The 15,580-nt window shown below is 44.9% G+C and overlaps 1 protein-coding gene across 1 annotated transcript; it reads right to left on the reverse strand.

Moving 5' to 3' along the window:
- Window positions 1–933: 933 nt before the first annotated feature.
- Window positions 934–14,492, reverse strand: igfbp3 (insulin-like growth factor binding protein 3). The gene is made up of 4 exons (XM_029246421.1): window positions 13,942–14,492; window positions 10,132–10,364; window positions 8,109–8,228; window positions 934–2,636 (listed from the first exon to the last, which is right to left on the reverse strand). The coding sequence occupies exons 1-4, from the start codon at window positions 14,306–14,308 to the stop codon at window positions 2,511–2,513; spliced, it is 846 nt and encodes a 281-aa protein (XP_029102254.1). The 5' UTR covers window positions 14,309–14,492; the 3' UTR covers window positions 934–2,510.
- Between the last annotated feature and the right edge of the window lie 1,088 nt (window positions 14,493–15,580).

Here is a 15,580-nt window from a genome sequence, read left to right on the forward strand (position 1 = left end):
AGTGAATTTTAAGTCTTCACTACCTCACTAACTATATACTTCAGTCATTGAATGCAGACCTAGCTATAAACTGCTTCCACTATGTCATTTTATTTCTCTTAATTTTCATCCTGAATTGTTTTTTTTTTTTTTTTTGGGGCTGCATTGTGTATATTAATACAGTTCTCAGTTGGCCCAAAGCTTAAGCGCACCACTGTCAGGTGGGTCAAGCGTTAATCCAGCAGTATCTTGCAAATAATTTTTTTCATACAAACACAACTGCTTGTTAGAACTGGGCATGGATCTAATCAACAAGCTACAACAGTAAATTAAAATAGTGTTTATTTAAAAAAAGACATTAAATACAAATTATATTTCAATAGAATCATTTTCTTTTTCAAAGAAAAGAATAGCTGTGATTTTTTGTCTAGTTTAGTAACAGGAAATCTTTAAGAATCAAATTCCTTAAAATTATACCTTAAAGAAAAACAACACAATTACCCGTGAAAGGAGAAATCCTTACCAGACCAGCAGAAAAAAAGTGACTCGTTATCATTGGTTAGACTCACTGCTACAGTACAGGTAGAGAGTGACCGCACAACAGGATCACGGCTAGCATGTTTTTACAAAGACGGATCTATAGTAACAGAAGAGTGCAAGCTACATTATTGTATAAATGAAAAAAGACCACCTGAATACTGGTGAACTGACTTTTGAACTGTTAACTGCTGAAAAGCAAAAAACAAGACAAATATTATTTAGTGATTATATTCCCAAAATATGGTGTTTTTTCTGTTGTGCAATCTGTAAGTCACTGAATCATTTTTAAGGAAATGTATAGTTTGGATCAGCTTATATATCCTTTTACATAAATATGCTTAAGTACTCTGTGTGTGTGTGTGTGTGTGTGTGTGTGTGTGTGTGTAGATATATATATATATATATATATATATATATAATCCAGACACACAGCTGGCAAAGGAAAAAAAACACTGAGGAGGGTCAGAACCACCAAACAGATATATAATGATGCCCCCCCAAATCAAGTCAACATATTTAACCAGAAAGATAATAGCACCAGCATTTTTTTTCTTTTTTTAGCATAAGCATTTGGCCAATTATGTGCTACTGAGCTACTGGGAAGACGATCCACATTGGCACCTTCCACTTTTCAAGTCTTTACACAGGATGTGATGGAACAGAACTGGACCATGAATTGCTACTGGCAAAGTTCTTTTGTTTCTAGTTTCTTGTTGCTGATGTCACTTTTGACGTTATTTGGTGGATCCCTGACTTTGTTTCCTTAGCATGATGTGTTGGAATTGGATGTCTGAAGCACCTTGGGAAATGGATCAATTTGGAGCATCGTTTGTGAATTGTACCCTGTTGCCTCTCCCTTGGAATTTGCTGGGGACGAGGGTGGAGTAGGGGCTGGGTTTCCTGGGGAGGATGGGGCAGTTTGGCTGCAACAAAGACTCATAGAAGAGAGGCCTGACTGGAAGAGAGGCAGTGCAGTCCCTACCCAGCTGGTCAGACCACCCACATCACACATACACACACATTCCTATACACACTTGTGGCTGCAGGATCAGACATTGGCTGTATCAGCAAACAGGAGCCAAAGAAACTTTGCAGTTGGGCACACTGACTGGTGAAAGCCAAGCGGGTGCAGGAGAACAGACAGAGATAAGGCACAGTTTGGGAGAAACTCCTCTCTCACCTCAGCTGCAAGGAGCTGCAGAAAGTTTTTTTATTGATGAGAAAGTGCTGTCATTAACAGGCATGTGGGGTGAGCATGCAAGGCCCATTGACCACATATAATGTGTGTCTGTGTGTGTACGGGTGAGCGAATGCGGAAATGTGAAGTCATTCATGTGTGTTTGGGCTTGTGTGCTAATGTGTATGCTGCGTGTGACAGAGTACTCAGCATGAAATACCACCGCTGTGAGGAGACAAGGTGGGGTGGCAGCCGGGTGGGGAGGGGCTCCTTCATCTCCTTTAAAACCCTGAGCAAAGATGGACAGCAGGACAGGGGGCACCTCCGACCCAGAAACCTCTCCGGTCTTGTCCGTTAACAGACGTGCACACATCAGGGCAATCGCTGGCAGAAAGCCATCTGCATCAGCATGGATTTTCATGCCAGACGTTAGAGCTGGGTTGGCTTCATGAAGTTCTTAGTGAGTGGAAAACCCCTCTTAGCTTTACAGAAGTGCCTCCTCTCTCTAAAAAAAAAAAATAGTGCACATTGCATATTTACTTAAACATATATATTTCTCTCTCTCTCACACTTTATCACACAGATTTTTAAGGACTCGATGCTCCCTATGCACACTATAGAAAGCTGTAAGAAGTGAAATGTCATGGCCCAGCTGTAGTCTCCAGTCCTTGCAGGCTCCCCGCTCTCCTCCCTTGGGGTCACATGATTGCCGTGCCAGGCCAGCTCCTTCAAAGTCTTTGTACAGTTCTTGTGCGCACGACGCCCTTGGAGCAGAGTGGGCTCTCTCTCTTCTCTCTCTGTCCCTCCCTCACCCTCACTTGCTCTCCAGGTTGTAGCACTGCGCCTCGCCTTTCTCCTTCCCGTCATAGCCAGGTAGGGGCTGCCCATACTTGTCCACGCACCAGCAGTACCCTCTCTTCCTGCCCTTGGATGGACGACACTGAATAGAGAAGGAAATGGAGGAGAGGCATGCTTTAATATGAATTGCAGAGATAATTTCAGAACACAGAAAGGTAACTGGTATCAGAAGAGGAGCGATCCACAGCACTTTGAGCCGAGTTCTGGTTTCAATGCAGGGGCCAGCAAAAGCAAGAGACAGGACACTCCCCAGTCTCAGTCTCAAACATGGAGAGCAGAGTTAACTCTGGGGAGCTTTACAAATCTCTCCCTTTGGATGTGCTTCAAAAACTTGAGCAAAGTTAAACATGACGTTCGCTGGCAAGAACACCGTCCTGTAATCCATATGATGTCCAGATGGGAGACATTGCCGCTCCGTTAAACCCAACACGGGAATAAAACAAAAAGGACAAGTTTCCCTTGAATCATCTAATTTGCATTGTTTAATTATTATAATGTAATTCTCTTAGTGACTTATGCCATTCTTTTTTAGCCACGTACGCAGCCTAGTCGCTTCAGATGAAAAGCAGAACTTCTTTCTCAGGTATTCAGATGCAAGTGTTCTGCTCCCAAATGTTGTTATAGTGGCCTTAGTCCATATAGAATGGTACAAAACTCACTGACTTGCATCTACAATGTCCTTTCACCAGAGGTTGGGGATCCTCAAAGTAGATATTTTCCCATCTTCTACAACAAATACAAATGCAGACAAGAAACAAGTCTTACTCACGTCCTATCACCCCCAAAAGCACAACCCCCGTTATATTGTCCTTGCTAGATCAACACACTAGCAAGTTGTTCACCAGGTGGACTGTTACAACTTTAATGGGATCAGAAAAAAAATTAGAGCGGTTTCTCTTTCTGGGTCGGTGGGGCCATGTCATTTGAGGAACAACTCATTTTTCAAAAGGCAAAAAAAGTGTAAAGGCAAACAAAAATGTGCTAAAATAACTGCCCAGACCAATTTGAGGACCGCTGAGACCACAGGTCTATTCTGGGCATTTGGCAGGCAGTCAAAAATGATCTGTTCCTGATTATGCAGTACAGAACCAAATTATGGGTACGTCTACGGTAAGCAGCTTGACTGTGGGGTGGCATCTTATTGCCCTTCTTCCTCAAACCCATTTCCTCCTCAAAACATGTGTCTACTGCGTGCTTTGTTGTCTAGAGGTCATGCAGCTAGATTTGCATCTAAAGGTTGACGCTCCTTGAGCCAGGGAGCCATACTTAACCCAAACAGCTTCTATAAGTTTCCAAGTATGGAAGTGCTTTTGTGGCAGATCTAAAATTTCAGATTGTACTGATGTCTTTGTTTGATTGCCATTGTCATGATTTTTGGTGCAAATGCTAGAACATTAATGGTGTGCAGGCCACTGGCGAAAGGTATGCGCAAGGGTGTGGTTGTACATTCTGCATTAGGAATAGAGTAGGGGCTCAACTGAAGGAAAAGTGGGATGGTGTGAACAGTCAGTACAAGACAAAAATTGTTTTGTGGGGCTTTTAAAGCTTCTGAATAATGCCATCTTAGCCTAGTTAATGCAGCAATATAGGGTTTGCTGGAAAACTCCCTTTCAGTATCTTCACTTAAAACACAAATCTGCATAACTGTGAGTTAAGTCATCGGAAACAAATGACTCTATGAAGCAATTTCTATACTATACTTTGCATTGCAGCATCCTCTACCTTGCCTATATAGTAGCCTCCATTCCTGACCCCACATTTAAAGATGCCTGTATCTGTGGCCAGGGTCTATTTTGGACCCATCGGACCAGATAATTTTGTGGAGGATCGCTAAACATTGTGTTCTGATGAGGGTTTAGGCGTGATGAGGGATGTGGTGGGAGGGGCTAATACAGTTAAGTGTGTGACTGTGCACATTTTCCGTGGCCCCCACCTCCGGCACTTCTGAGAGCCTAGACAGATGCCTTTCCGGACGTGTGTGCATTCAGGCAGCTCTGGCTATTCGTCACCCACCTCAGTGCACTAGGCACTGAGCCTAGTGTACTGTTCCACGGTCAAAATCCCAGAGAACCTTTAAAGCTACTATGGGTGTGGTATGAACAACCCACCCCCCACCCCAAGCCTGCCTTGCAGCATTTTTGTAATATTTATTTACTTGTTTTTTTACAAATTTTATTTGTTCCTTTTCAAGTGCAAAAGATTAATACCCATTCAGTATCTTGAAATTTACATTTCTTAAATATTTATTCTGGTTTGTATAACATGTTTTGGTCCAAAGAACATGTTAAAAGTGCTTTCATTTCTTTGCAACACTTCAGTAAAAACCCCTAACAAGATGGAGTTATAGCTTTGCGGCCACCGTGCTATAATTCAGATCTCGACAGGGCACATTTCATTTATGGTATAGAGACATAATATGCACATTTATAGCTAATATGAAGAATGTTTGGCTGCATGGGCATTAAAAAGAAATCATAAAAACCACAAAGTAAATACAAGGTCATAAAATGATCTACACAGGCTGAGGGATTTCTGCCCCCTCCTTCTTCTAGCCGGAGGATATTGCTTTTCTAAATAACTGCAGCTAGAAAAAATAGATAGTAAGAGTTGCACCGGTTTAAAAATGATTGCAGGTCAACAAGAAAACGTACATTAAACATTGACTGCGATGTAATATAAATATTACTTTGGTAGTTTGACGGCACAGGAAAATAGCTGTATATAAATATATAAAATCACTGACTGAGGCTTCGAGTTAGCCATTTATTATAAACCAATTGTGGGCACCATGCGATCTCAAAATGCCTTTGGATTTATTTTTGTAGGGCTTCTCGAATGAGTCAGGCAATTATGGGGAGCACTCTTTGGGGGGTAGGGGAGGGGGGTTGTGTGTGGCGGGTGGCCACCTTCACGGCCGTCCTCGAGGGCACTGCACTAGGTGGTCACTCCAACACCCCACCTCCCCTTTGCCCACCCGGCATCTCGAGACGATGGTCCACACGCACTATGATTAGCAACCCGAAGTCCATGGGCCAGAAATTCCTCTGCTCACACTCACTGCTTTCATGGAAAATTTCAAGCGATCCTCAAAACTCCGCCCCCATATACACACAAACACACATGCACATCCCACACCTCTCCAAAGACACACAGACATGCTCACACAACCTTGCACACACTGAAACACAAACAGGAGAGCTGTTAAAACCAGGCTTACATGCTATCCACTGAGCTCATCCTCACAAAGCGCCCATTTCCGTCCTTTCTTGGACCCCATGTCATACAATAGCATTAATCTTGGAATAAAATCTTGGGAACCTTGGGAGTCGGCAGGCAGCCAACTGAGGAGGGCTTGCACTGCCCACAAACACTGTGCCAGTTCATATAATTACAACTATATTTAGCGCTTGCTGCAAGCTGGGCAGGTATGGTTGCTCTAGTTATGGCTTTCACAGAGCTTGACTCAGATTTCAAAACTTATTTCTGGCGAGAAAGGAGCCTCCGGTCCAGTGGCCCGCTTGGTTCTGTGCGAACAGCCTTTTTTTTCTTTTTTTTTTTTTTTTTAAGGATCCCCAGGCCTGCACTCCTTTTTGGAATGTCTGTGTCCCGTTACCTTCAACACTGACATTAAAACACAAATATGCACATCATATTTCTATGACGAGGGGGGCGCGGTGGCGCAGTGGGTTGGACCGCAGTCCTGCTCTCTGGTGGGTCTGGGGTTCGAATCCCGCTTGGGGTGCCTTGCGACGGACTGGTGTCCCGTCCTGGGTGTGTCCCCTCCCCCTCCAGCCTTGTGCCCTGTGTTGCCGGGTTAGGCTCCGGTTCCCCGTGACCCTGTATAGGACAAGCGGTTCTGAAGATGTGTGTGTGTGTGTATTTCTATGACTTCATACACACAGAATACGTGTAAAATGTGTATCTAACACAAGCATCTAATTACAGCATTAAACTGACCCAGTTCTCTGAAAGCAAGTCCATTTTTTGAGAGCACGAAGGCCCTCCTGGCTAGTTGCCACAGTGTTTTATTCAATTTTACAGCCTTACATGGGCACTGCTGAGTGACCTGAGCTTGGAGTAGTTACTCTGAAACCCAGGCTGCCACATGGAAGCAAGATTTCACTGGATCTCCTCTCAGGAATCAGCAAGTTTCTGCCCAATACTGTCCTCTTTCACTACCATCCTGACCTCCTTTTCAAGGACCAAGGAATGTCAGTAACAGACCTCAAATGTTCCATTCACTGAAATAATGAACACTCATTATACTTATTAACTCAAAGAGAAGATGACAAAAAAAACTTTTGATAGAATTAGTTCACCTGTCACCTATCAAGCTGCAACATATTCATTTCTTTAAACTGCAGCATGAGCCAATGTGAGCATGGGTCAGCAGACAGCTGCCTCCTTGACAGAACCTTGTTGCCTCCATGTTAGTGACCACATTGTTATGAAGACTGTCGCAATGTTTGATTATGGCAGTAAAATTACAACACTCTCTGGGGCTAACTATCACTAAAAAGATTCCAAAGCCCTATCAAAGTTCAGCAGGCAAAATCAACACTACAGTTTAAAAAAAAACACCTTTTCTGTTGTGGGTATATTCTTCCTTTCTTAGAATCAGAGAGAGGGGTTGTTGCATGACTCGCCACTTCTGAGAATTAGTCCAGTGCCTTCTGTGACTCATCTTTTTCTGAGAAAATTAGCACTGGGTGGTGCTCAGAAATGAGGCACCGTTAGCGGCCGGATCGAGCAACAGCGTTCAGCACCTCGGACAGCTCTCGGCAGACAGGTGCTGCGTCCCATGTGGTCTACTAGGTGGAAGCATGTCCTGCTCAGTGGTAGACCTATTCCTCACCATTGCTAGGCTAAGGAGCTGTTCTGTGCCACGCCCAACACAGTCAGCCAGCGTGCCCACAATATGACTCATACCACCTTCAGTACCTCGGACAGCAACCATGCCACAAGTGCCCCTTGATTTACACTGAAACACATGCATGCATGACTCCTTTTCCTGCCATATTTTCAGTTTTGTTTCAATAAATATATCCCATTGACAAATTTTGGGAGAAACCCAGCACAGAGTGCCCTGTTCTAAACCAGAAGCATTGTACATTGCCCATCTAATTATTCTTTTCTGATGATGACTTAGAAGTTTTCCCCCTTCAGAGCAGCCTGTAAAATCTCACTTCAGCCAGACTTGAGAATTTGGTAGTCCAGTACCCACAAGTTTTTATTTATCTCCATGGATGGGTATATGGAAACATTTCTATCAAATAAAAATGAGGGGGAGAGAGGGGGAATCATTTGTCAGGCAGACAAAAACTCCAGAAAAACCCACCTCTCTTATGTGGCTCATTGCGAGTGGAGAAATGTCCACCAGGCAGAAAACCCAACTGTCAAGTAGCCAGCTCCCTTAATGTCTTTACTGTCGCCAAGTAAGCAGGTACCCTCGACAGACCCCCTCCAGTAGTTCCCCCTATTCCCTGGTTCCAGCTTCCAAGACCAATGACTCTGCTCTGCCACTGCACAGGAAATCGGGTAGGCACGTGCTTACCTGCTTCTTCTTGTAGAAACCTTTCTTGTCACAGTTTGGTATGCGGAAACCCTTTGGGTTGAGAACGTTGGTAATTTTAAGGCTGTTCAGAATGCTCTCCATTTCCCTCCGGCAGGGGCCCTTCAAAACAGACAGGAGACCAACATTATTGCCAAACCAAATACATCTCACAATGAAAGGTTTTAACTATCCTGTTTGACTGCAGAAGTCTCTCTCTTTTTATAGACAGAAGCTGTTCTGTTTCCAGGAACCAGGTTCAGCCAGCAGAGAGAGGGGCCATGTTTGAGTCACACCACCACTAACATCATCACCCCCCTGCCGAATCAACCCACATTATCTGTCCTTGAGTGACTCACAGATTCCAGCCATCATTTCATTACTCGCCCACCGGTTAAACAATGTTGTAACTCCTAGGGATAAACACAAAGGGGCGTTTTGCCCAGAACTTTGATTGAAGTTGTGGTCCAGGGCATTATTCCAGTCCCAGCAGAGGTGGGAATGGAACAAGGGCCCAACTTCTGGCCCCTGTGGCCTTGTATGTTCGTTAAAAAGCTTACATTTACATTCTGCTAAATAAATAAATGTATATGTAAATGTAAAAAGCTACAATTTGGGGAGAGTGGGCTCCTCCATAGAAGCTAGGTCCCTCCGCTCAACAACTAAACCTGTGGGTCTGAAACCAACCATGGAATTTACAAGGGGGCTCTAAACGACTGAACGTCATCAGCGGTATACAAATTGTGCACAGCTTATCGGGAAACACCATGACTCAGCAGGCTGCATTGGTAGATTGGTACTCAAGCAATCTTGCTGGCACCATGTAGAGCAGATATATGCCGAGCCAGGGACCCCCGAGGGCCTCACCCTGGCCCTGCATTGGGGGAACATTCCAGCCTGTCGCTGGCAATCAGTCAGTGTGATAACACCCCCCCGCCCAACTCTGTGGTATATGCAGTCATGTGCATGGGGGAAGTGAGAAAGGCAAAGTGTGTGTGTGTCGACTGAGTTACGAGCCACCAAGCAGGACACTGTTTACACAGAGCAGTGATGTGGATTTCATTACCAAAAATAGGGCCTTTCCCATAATTCATGTGCATGGGAATATCCTTCCCCACTTCCACAACACTGTCACATCAAAAGGCCTGGGACAACTTTTATATGTCAGAGACAACATGTGTTTTGCTTCAAGTGAGGTTACGATGAACAAGATAACCCTTCAATAAACCGAGTGTTTCAGGCAGAGGTATCAAAAACAGAGTGTGAAGAGGCGCAGGGCATTTGAAGTGCTTGCTGTGGCTCAGAGCTGCACAAAATCAACGAATAGTTCCAAACACAGGGAATCTTTGGTATACAGGGGGTATGAGGCAGCCTGACAAACTAGAAGTCTATACTTTTTCTGTTGATCTTAAAACTTGACACACTTCCTCATGCTGCACTGGCCGATGTTGTTTTGCAAAAAGCAACTGCCCTGCAGAGACCCAGCTGCCTTACAGAACCTCAGCTTCTTGTAACCCTATAAAAGTCCCATCAACCATCTAAACAACCAGATGCGTGCAGAGGACTATAGAGAGCCAGTTGCCTGTAGCCCTCCATACACGCAGGTACTGCCTGCAGTGCCCCAGCTTCTTGTAGCCTGGTTGAGTTCAACCTTCCTGTACCCCTGTCAAGACCCAGCTCCAGTAAAAGTGATATTCACAGCCCCTGCAATTGCTGATTTATCTAGCCAAGAAGGGAGGTAAGAGGGGAGAGCAAGGGTGGAGTTGGGAACCACACGCCACACAAATCATCACTTGTCTAGTATGTGATGCCTCGCTGTTCAGGAACATGCAGGAAATATAAAGCATGACGAAGATCGCCAAGCAAAAATATCAGGTTTGCCGTAATATAAAAGAAGGCTCTCCATCTGCCATCAGTCAAACTTGATGTCCCTCATGTCTTATGTCATTGGTACACACAATCACAGGCACTGCACTGAAGCTTGAACAATACAGGGGGTGCAATTAGGAAGGGATAAACCACTTACATATTCCGTCTCCCTCTTGGATTCCAAGGAGAAATTATGCACCTCGGCGCTGAGCCCGCCTGAGACGGACTCCATCTTGTAGCTCTGAGATTTCTTGGACTGATCCCGTCGAATGATGTCCCCTTTGGCATGAGGCAGAGGGCCCCTCTGCTCTGGAACCCTGAGGGTGCTCTCCGGCTCCAAGAAATCGGTGCTGTTGGTGTTCCAGTCCTCCTCTGGGTCTTGGATGTTCTCTGCCCAATACATGAAAAGTGGAATTTTACACGTACAGTTTCACCCATGTAAACAATCCTAAATTTAATAGAGTGGTTACAGTTCGGTCACTTTTGCAGGGGTACTCAGGCGGGGCCTTTAGTGGGTCTTGATTTGCAAGCTTCAAGCTATAAATCAAAATCTTTAACCACTTCATAACTTCCATCCTCCATACATATACAGAAAATGTAAGTCTGAATCAGTCAAATACTGTGAATTTTCTACACTTAGTTAAGTTGCCTGAAAAATGTTTGTTATTGAGACTTTTGCAGTCTCACTAAGATCTACATACAGGGCTTGCTTATACTTCTGCCATTAAAAAAAGCCTAGCTGCACTGGAGGCTATTCAAGCCAGAGGGGCAAAGCACTCCAAGTCACCCAGCCAACTAATAAACAGTAACATAGCTATTTGACATCAACAAATGCCCCTTTCCAGAAGGCACCTCTCCAAGTGTACTGAAAGAAATGAGGAAATTTATTTATAGACCTCCGGCAAAGATTCTTGACAAATCGTTAAAGACAGGGAAGGAGACCACCTGACCAAGTAGGTCGCAAATATGGCACTCAAATATAGGGAGAAAGGAGAAATGAGAAATTATACACCTTGCAGCCGTGAAACCCCAACCAGAAGTGCTATACACTCAATTTTCAGCAGTCCAATAGATATTTCAACAGGTGTGTGTGAAGGAAGCACTCAAGATTTCAGAGACCTTCCAGATGAACACCCTGTCATGTCCACCAAAGCAGGAATCATCATTTTGAGTGATAAAACTAGGAATCCTCTTTGCACTTGAGACAAAAAGACAAGCAGCACCACACATGGAACCTTATGCTGCAGAAGAATTTCTGAGTTAAAATTAACCAGTTTTTAGCAACAAAACCCTAATGCTATATTAATACTGCAGAAAGTAAATGAGATATATTAAATCACACAACCATATAAACTGAAGCACAAGTTTTCAATATTCTTAAAAAAAAAAAAAAAAAAAAAAAAATGCACACTCACACTTTAATTGCCATTTGATGGTTTCTTAAACAGACTGCAAAAGCTGCACACAACATGACACGGATCCAGAAAGTACTGCTCTGAAACTGATCTGTTACATAGATTGTTTTGACAGTACTGCGGGAAAACAGTGCGCTGTGCTCAATCTCTCTGTCCTCCACCACGAGATGGATGGCAAGGTGCCATAGCTGACCTGGAGCGCAGTTGTCAGTGTAGCTGAAGGCCCTGCAAAGCCTTTGCAGTTTCTGCTCCCTCTCTGTTCAGCCCCTGAGTACAAGATGGGGAAACTTTGTAAAGTAAGTAGAACCAGATTGCAGACAAACAGCCCACTGGCTGGGAGTGGCAGCCGTGTGGAGCATGTGGGCACTTCTGCTGTCTAACTGGATCAATTAGTAACCATGCAACGCAGCAGCACTCCAGGGTCAAATGGTCTCCTAATGTCACTGTAACCATTGGGACTCCAAATAGAGAAAAACAAAAACAGCACACAAGCCCATGGATTCTGCTTTAAAAATAAACACAAATCTTACAAACAGATAGAGATCCTCTAAAATATATATTTGGATACCTGAACAACATTAATATTTATTCACAATGTAAACTCTGATAGGTCTGCTGCAGAATTTAAAAGGTTTTTAACATCTTACTTCATTTGTTTGTATAATCTTGGCCAAGTAAACAATTTGAGATGCAGCACGCAAGCTCATTAAATAGAAGAGAGTACAGTAAGTATGATGGACCTCAGGACTGCAAACCACTTGGGAGTGCAGTTACATACCCCTAGCAGTGGGGGCATCATTCCACAGCTCCAAATGCAGCCTGAAGCCTGGGGAGTCATCTGTTAACAAGATTATCTCTCAGCTGTGTTACATGTGCATCACCTCAATACATTTACTTTTTAAAATAAATAAATAAATAAATAAATAAATAAATAAAAACAAATTTTCCACAAAAAAGTGAGAAAATGTGCACACTTAAGCACGCACCAGGATCAAAGTACAAATTAGTAAGCCTCTCGAACACCATATTTATGTCAATTCAACAAAATTTTTATAGCAGCCTGTGTAAAAGGACTGTGGAAACACACTGACAGCAGTGCAGGAATGCAGACCAAGGGCTTTGTTGAGGTAGAGGAAGTACTGTCCATGTTGAAAGAAGCCCCGCCATTCCAACTCCATTCACTCCCCACAATCCACCGCAGTGTCTCTGTTACTGTTACCATTACTGCCATTAACCTTTATTTACCAGGTGTCTTTCTCCAAGGTGACTTACAATATTACATGATCACCTTTACGTTGATGTACCCATTTACCATTTATATGGTACAGCTTATATGCTGTTCTTGTTTTATCTACTCAGGGTAAGTACCCTGATCCGTAGTAAGAGCTGGGTTTCGAACCGTGAACCATTAGAGCACAACAGAAGAGTCATAAACCCCACACGACCTGCTGCCCACACTGACTGATAGAATTAAAAACAACTGACAGGTTGACACACCGCACCCTTAAGACCTTAACCATAAACGCCGGTTCTGAAACAAATGTTATTGCCTGATCACATGGACTCGCGCGTCACCGCAAAATCCCCCAGCCCCCCGACTCCTGTTTCCACGGGACACGTGAGCGCGCATCGGGGTCCCTCGTCCCCAACGACCGTCCCTCCTCACTGAATCCAGTGGATCGAACACTTTTTCATAGTTTATTAAGAAACATACAACACAAAACAAACCAGCCTGTGGATATATGCGCTCCTTACAGTACACGTTATCTCCCGTTCGCTAAGTAAAAATAAAAATATTACATTCCTGCTGCGGGTACCGCGCTGTACACCAAAGAACGGCTCCGCGTCAAGACCAAATACATGTGCAAATTATTACTTGCAGAGTGTTTCGTATCTTCCAGCGGGACACACACCCAGCGCGAAGCCTCGGTTCAGCCACACACACACTTTACATCATTCAGCAAAGTGGTTCCCGTAAAAGCTGCCCAAACTTTCACGTGTCAGACTGTTCAGAATGATGCTAAAACTTTTAAAGCCTTTTCGATCTCGGGGTTCGCGGGCGCGCGCTGTGCAGCTCGGATCCTGAGAACAGCGCGGGGAAGTGAGGCCGGCTGCGCGCACTTTCCTCACTCAGGGCGCTCCTCTCCGGCCGGGCGCGCGGGGGGGTGTCGGCTTCTTGCACATATTCTGCCACATGGTTATTAATATGAAGTGCTGGGCCAGCAGGCAGCGTGCTCCTAGGGCTGTCGTCTCGCAACATTAATTTGTGCTTAAAACGCCACTGCTGCCGCAGTACCTTTGATCAAGGACTAGTCTCATTCCTAACAGAATTATTATACTAATGTGTTGATTGTCTAACAAAAAGTCAGTTTGGGCAAAAAATGTGACACGCGGCTGGATCGCGCTTATGGCAGTTCTGTGTGCGGCAGTTGGCGAATTCTCGCCCAGAAGCGTGGGCACGTGCCGCACATCTGGCACGAGACGGAGAGAGACAGACGCGAATCCGCGCGACAGGACGCCAAGGGGCGCGACCCCCGGTTCCCCTTCCTTACCTTGCTTGTGCACGGGCAGCAGGATGCTGCTGAGCTTCTTGGACACGGCGCTAGAGCACACGCCCCGTCCCTCCAGCAGCGCTTGCAGGGGTTTGATCTCGCTCGGCCGGTGTTGGCAGGTGAGTCCCGAGCCGCACCTCCCGGTGTAAACTCCACACGGCTGCCCCTCGGTGAGCGCGCACGTCAGGCAGCAGCCGCAGCCGGGCTCGCGCACCACCTCGGTGCAGTCTTTGGGTAGCGGTCTGCACTGGCTGAGCGCGCCCGCGTCACAGGTTTCGCAGCGGACCACCGGCCCCACAGCTTCGGCCTCTCGGCTGGAGGGGGCGAGCACGGCGGCCAGACAAAGGAGGTAGAGCGTAGATATCATGGTGCCAGGAGGAGCCGGAGAGCGACGGGAGGGTTTGCGGCTCGTCACGTACTCTCAAGTGCACTTCTGCCTGCGCAGTGTGAGCACCGCTCTTCTCCATGTGTATTTGCCCTGGCCCTAACTTCTCGTTATATACAGGCGGAGAAAGACAGGCTCCAAGTCACACCCCCACGTATGAATAATGCAACCGTCGGGCTCGAGCTTCGGGGACCGCGAGCGTCTCGCGGCAGCAGTCGGCGAAACATGGAGGCGCACGTGCGGAACTGCTGCGCGCGGCCGCTTGAACGCCTCAAAGTTTTCGCTACAGGAGGACATTTTCTCCGCTACGTAAATCTAAAAGATATGAAAATTCACAAAAATATGAATACTTGGTGCTTTTTTTAAACTTTTTGTTGTTTGTATCGCAAAGACCGACATTTCCCCTTAAGCGATAAATATGCTTACATTCTTGCAAACAACATATTATACTAATTCAAATTATTTACTTTTCCTTTGTTTGTGCTTTCATGATAAAAACGTTGAAATACAAAATTGCTGCTATTCGGACAGTTCCGAAAAGAAATCTGAGAATCATCAGAATGAAATCCTTTTCCGTCTGGAATATTTACACGCTTCCCATGACGAGAATACATTTGAATGAATAAATTGATTAAAGAAGTGTTTTCCGTTGTGGTGCCACGACAGAAGTTAGAAATGAGTCCGCTTCCAAATAACCCGGTTTTAATAATTATATACACATGAATGGTGGTCCTACAGCATGGGGCTACTTCCATGGTGTGCCTTGTTTGTAACTATAAAAAAGGCTCCCGGCTTGAAATTAGAGTCACTTGGTGGCCACTAGTATTTTGTTTTTTGTTTGTTTTTCAGCTTTTTTTCCCCTCTCTCCTTTAAGCACTCTTTTTTTTTTTTGCTTTAACAGAGAAACATATATCTGACTGTCAATTAGCTACCAGTTTGTTTATTTCAGGCTTCACATGGCAGCTCACAGCAGATGCTTCTTCTCCTTAGCCTTACATTTTCTTGACAAATATTGTGTTGGAGTGGGAAGTAGTTCTGTTTCTGCCCATATGTGGAGGAATGCCAGACAAATGTCTTTCTGTAACCCCAAGGGAAGTAAGGAGAAATCAGGGTTGGAGGTGGTGGGTTTTGTGGCTGTGTGTTTGGGGGGAGGGGAGGGGGAGAAAAGACTCATTTTTTAGGCAGTTATTATTTATTATTTAGTCTGTTGAACTCAGCATTATAAGGGTTCAGAAGTGGCAAGACCTTGGAGAA

The sequence above is a fragment of the Scleropages formosus genome, chromosome 19, assembly GCF_900964775.1.
Source record: "Scleropages formosus chromosome 19, fSclFor1.1, whole genome shotgun sequence".
Lineage (NCBI taxonomy): Eukaryota > Metazoa > Chordata > Actinopteri > Osteoglossiformes > Osteoglossidae > Scleropages > Scleropages formosus.

Coding starts and splice junctions, on each gene's coding strand:
- igfbp3 (XM_029246421.1), bottom strand. CDS start 14,308: ATGATATCTACGCTCTACCTCCTTTGTCTGGCCGCCGTGCTCGCCCCC. Junction 8,229..10,131: donor CCAAGAGGGAGACGGAATAT/GTAAGTGGTTTA, acceptor TCTGTTTTGAAG/GGCCCCTGCCGGAGGGAAAT. Junction 2,637..8,108: donor GTTTCTACAAGAAGAAGCAG/GTAAGCACGTGC, acceptor TTCTCTATTCAG/TGTCGTCCATCCAAGGGCAG.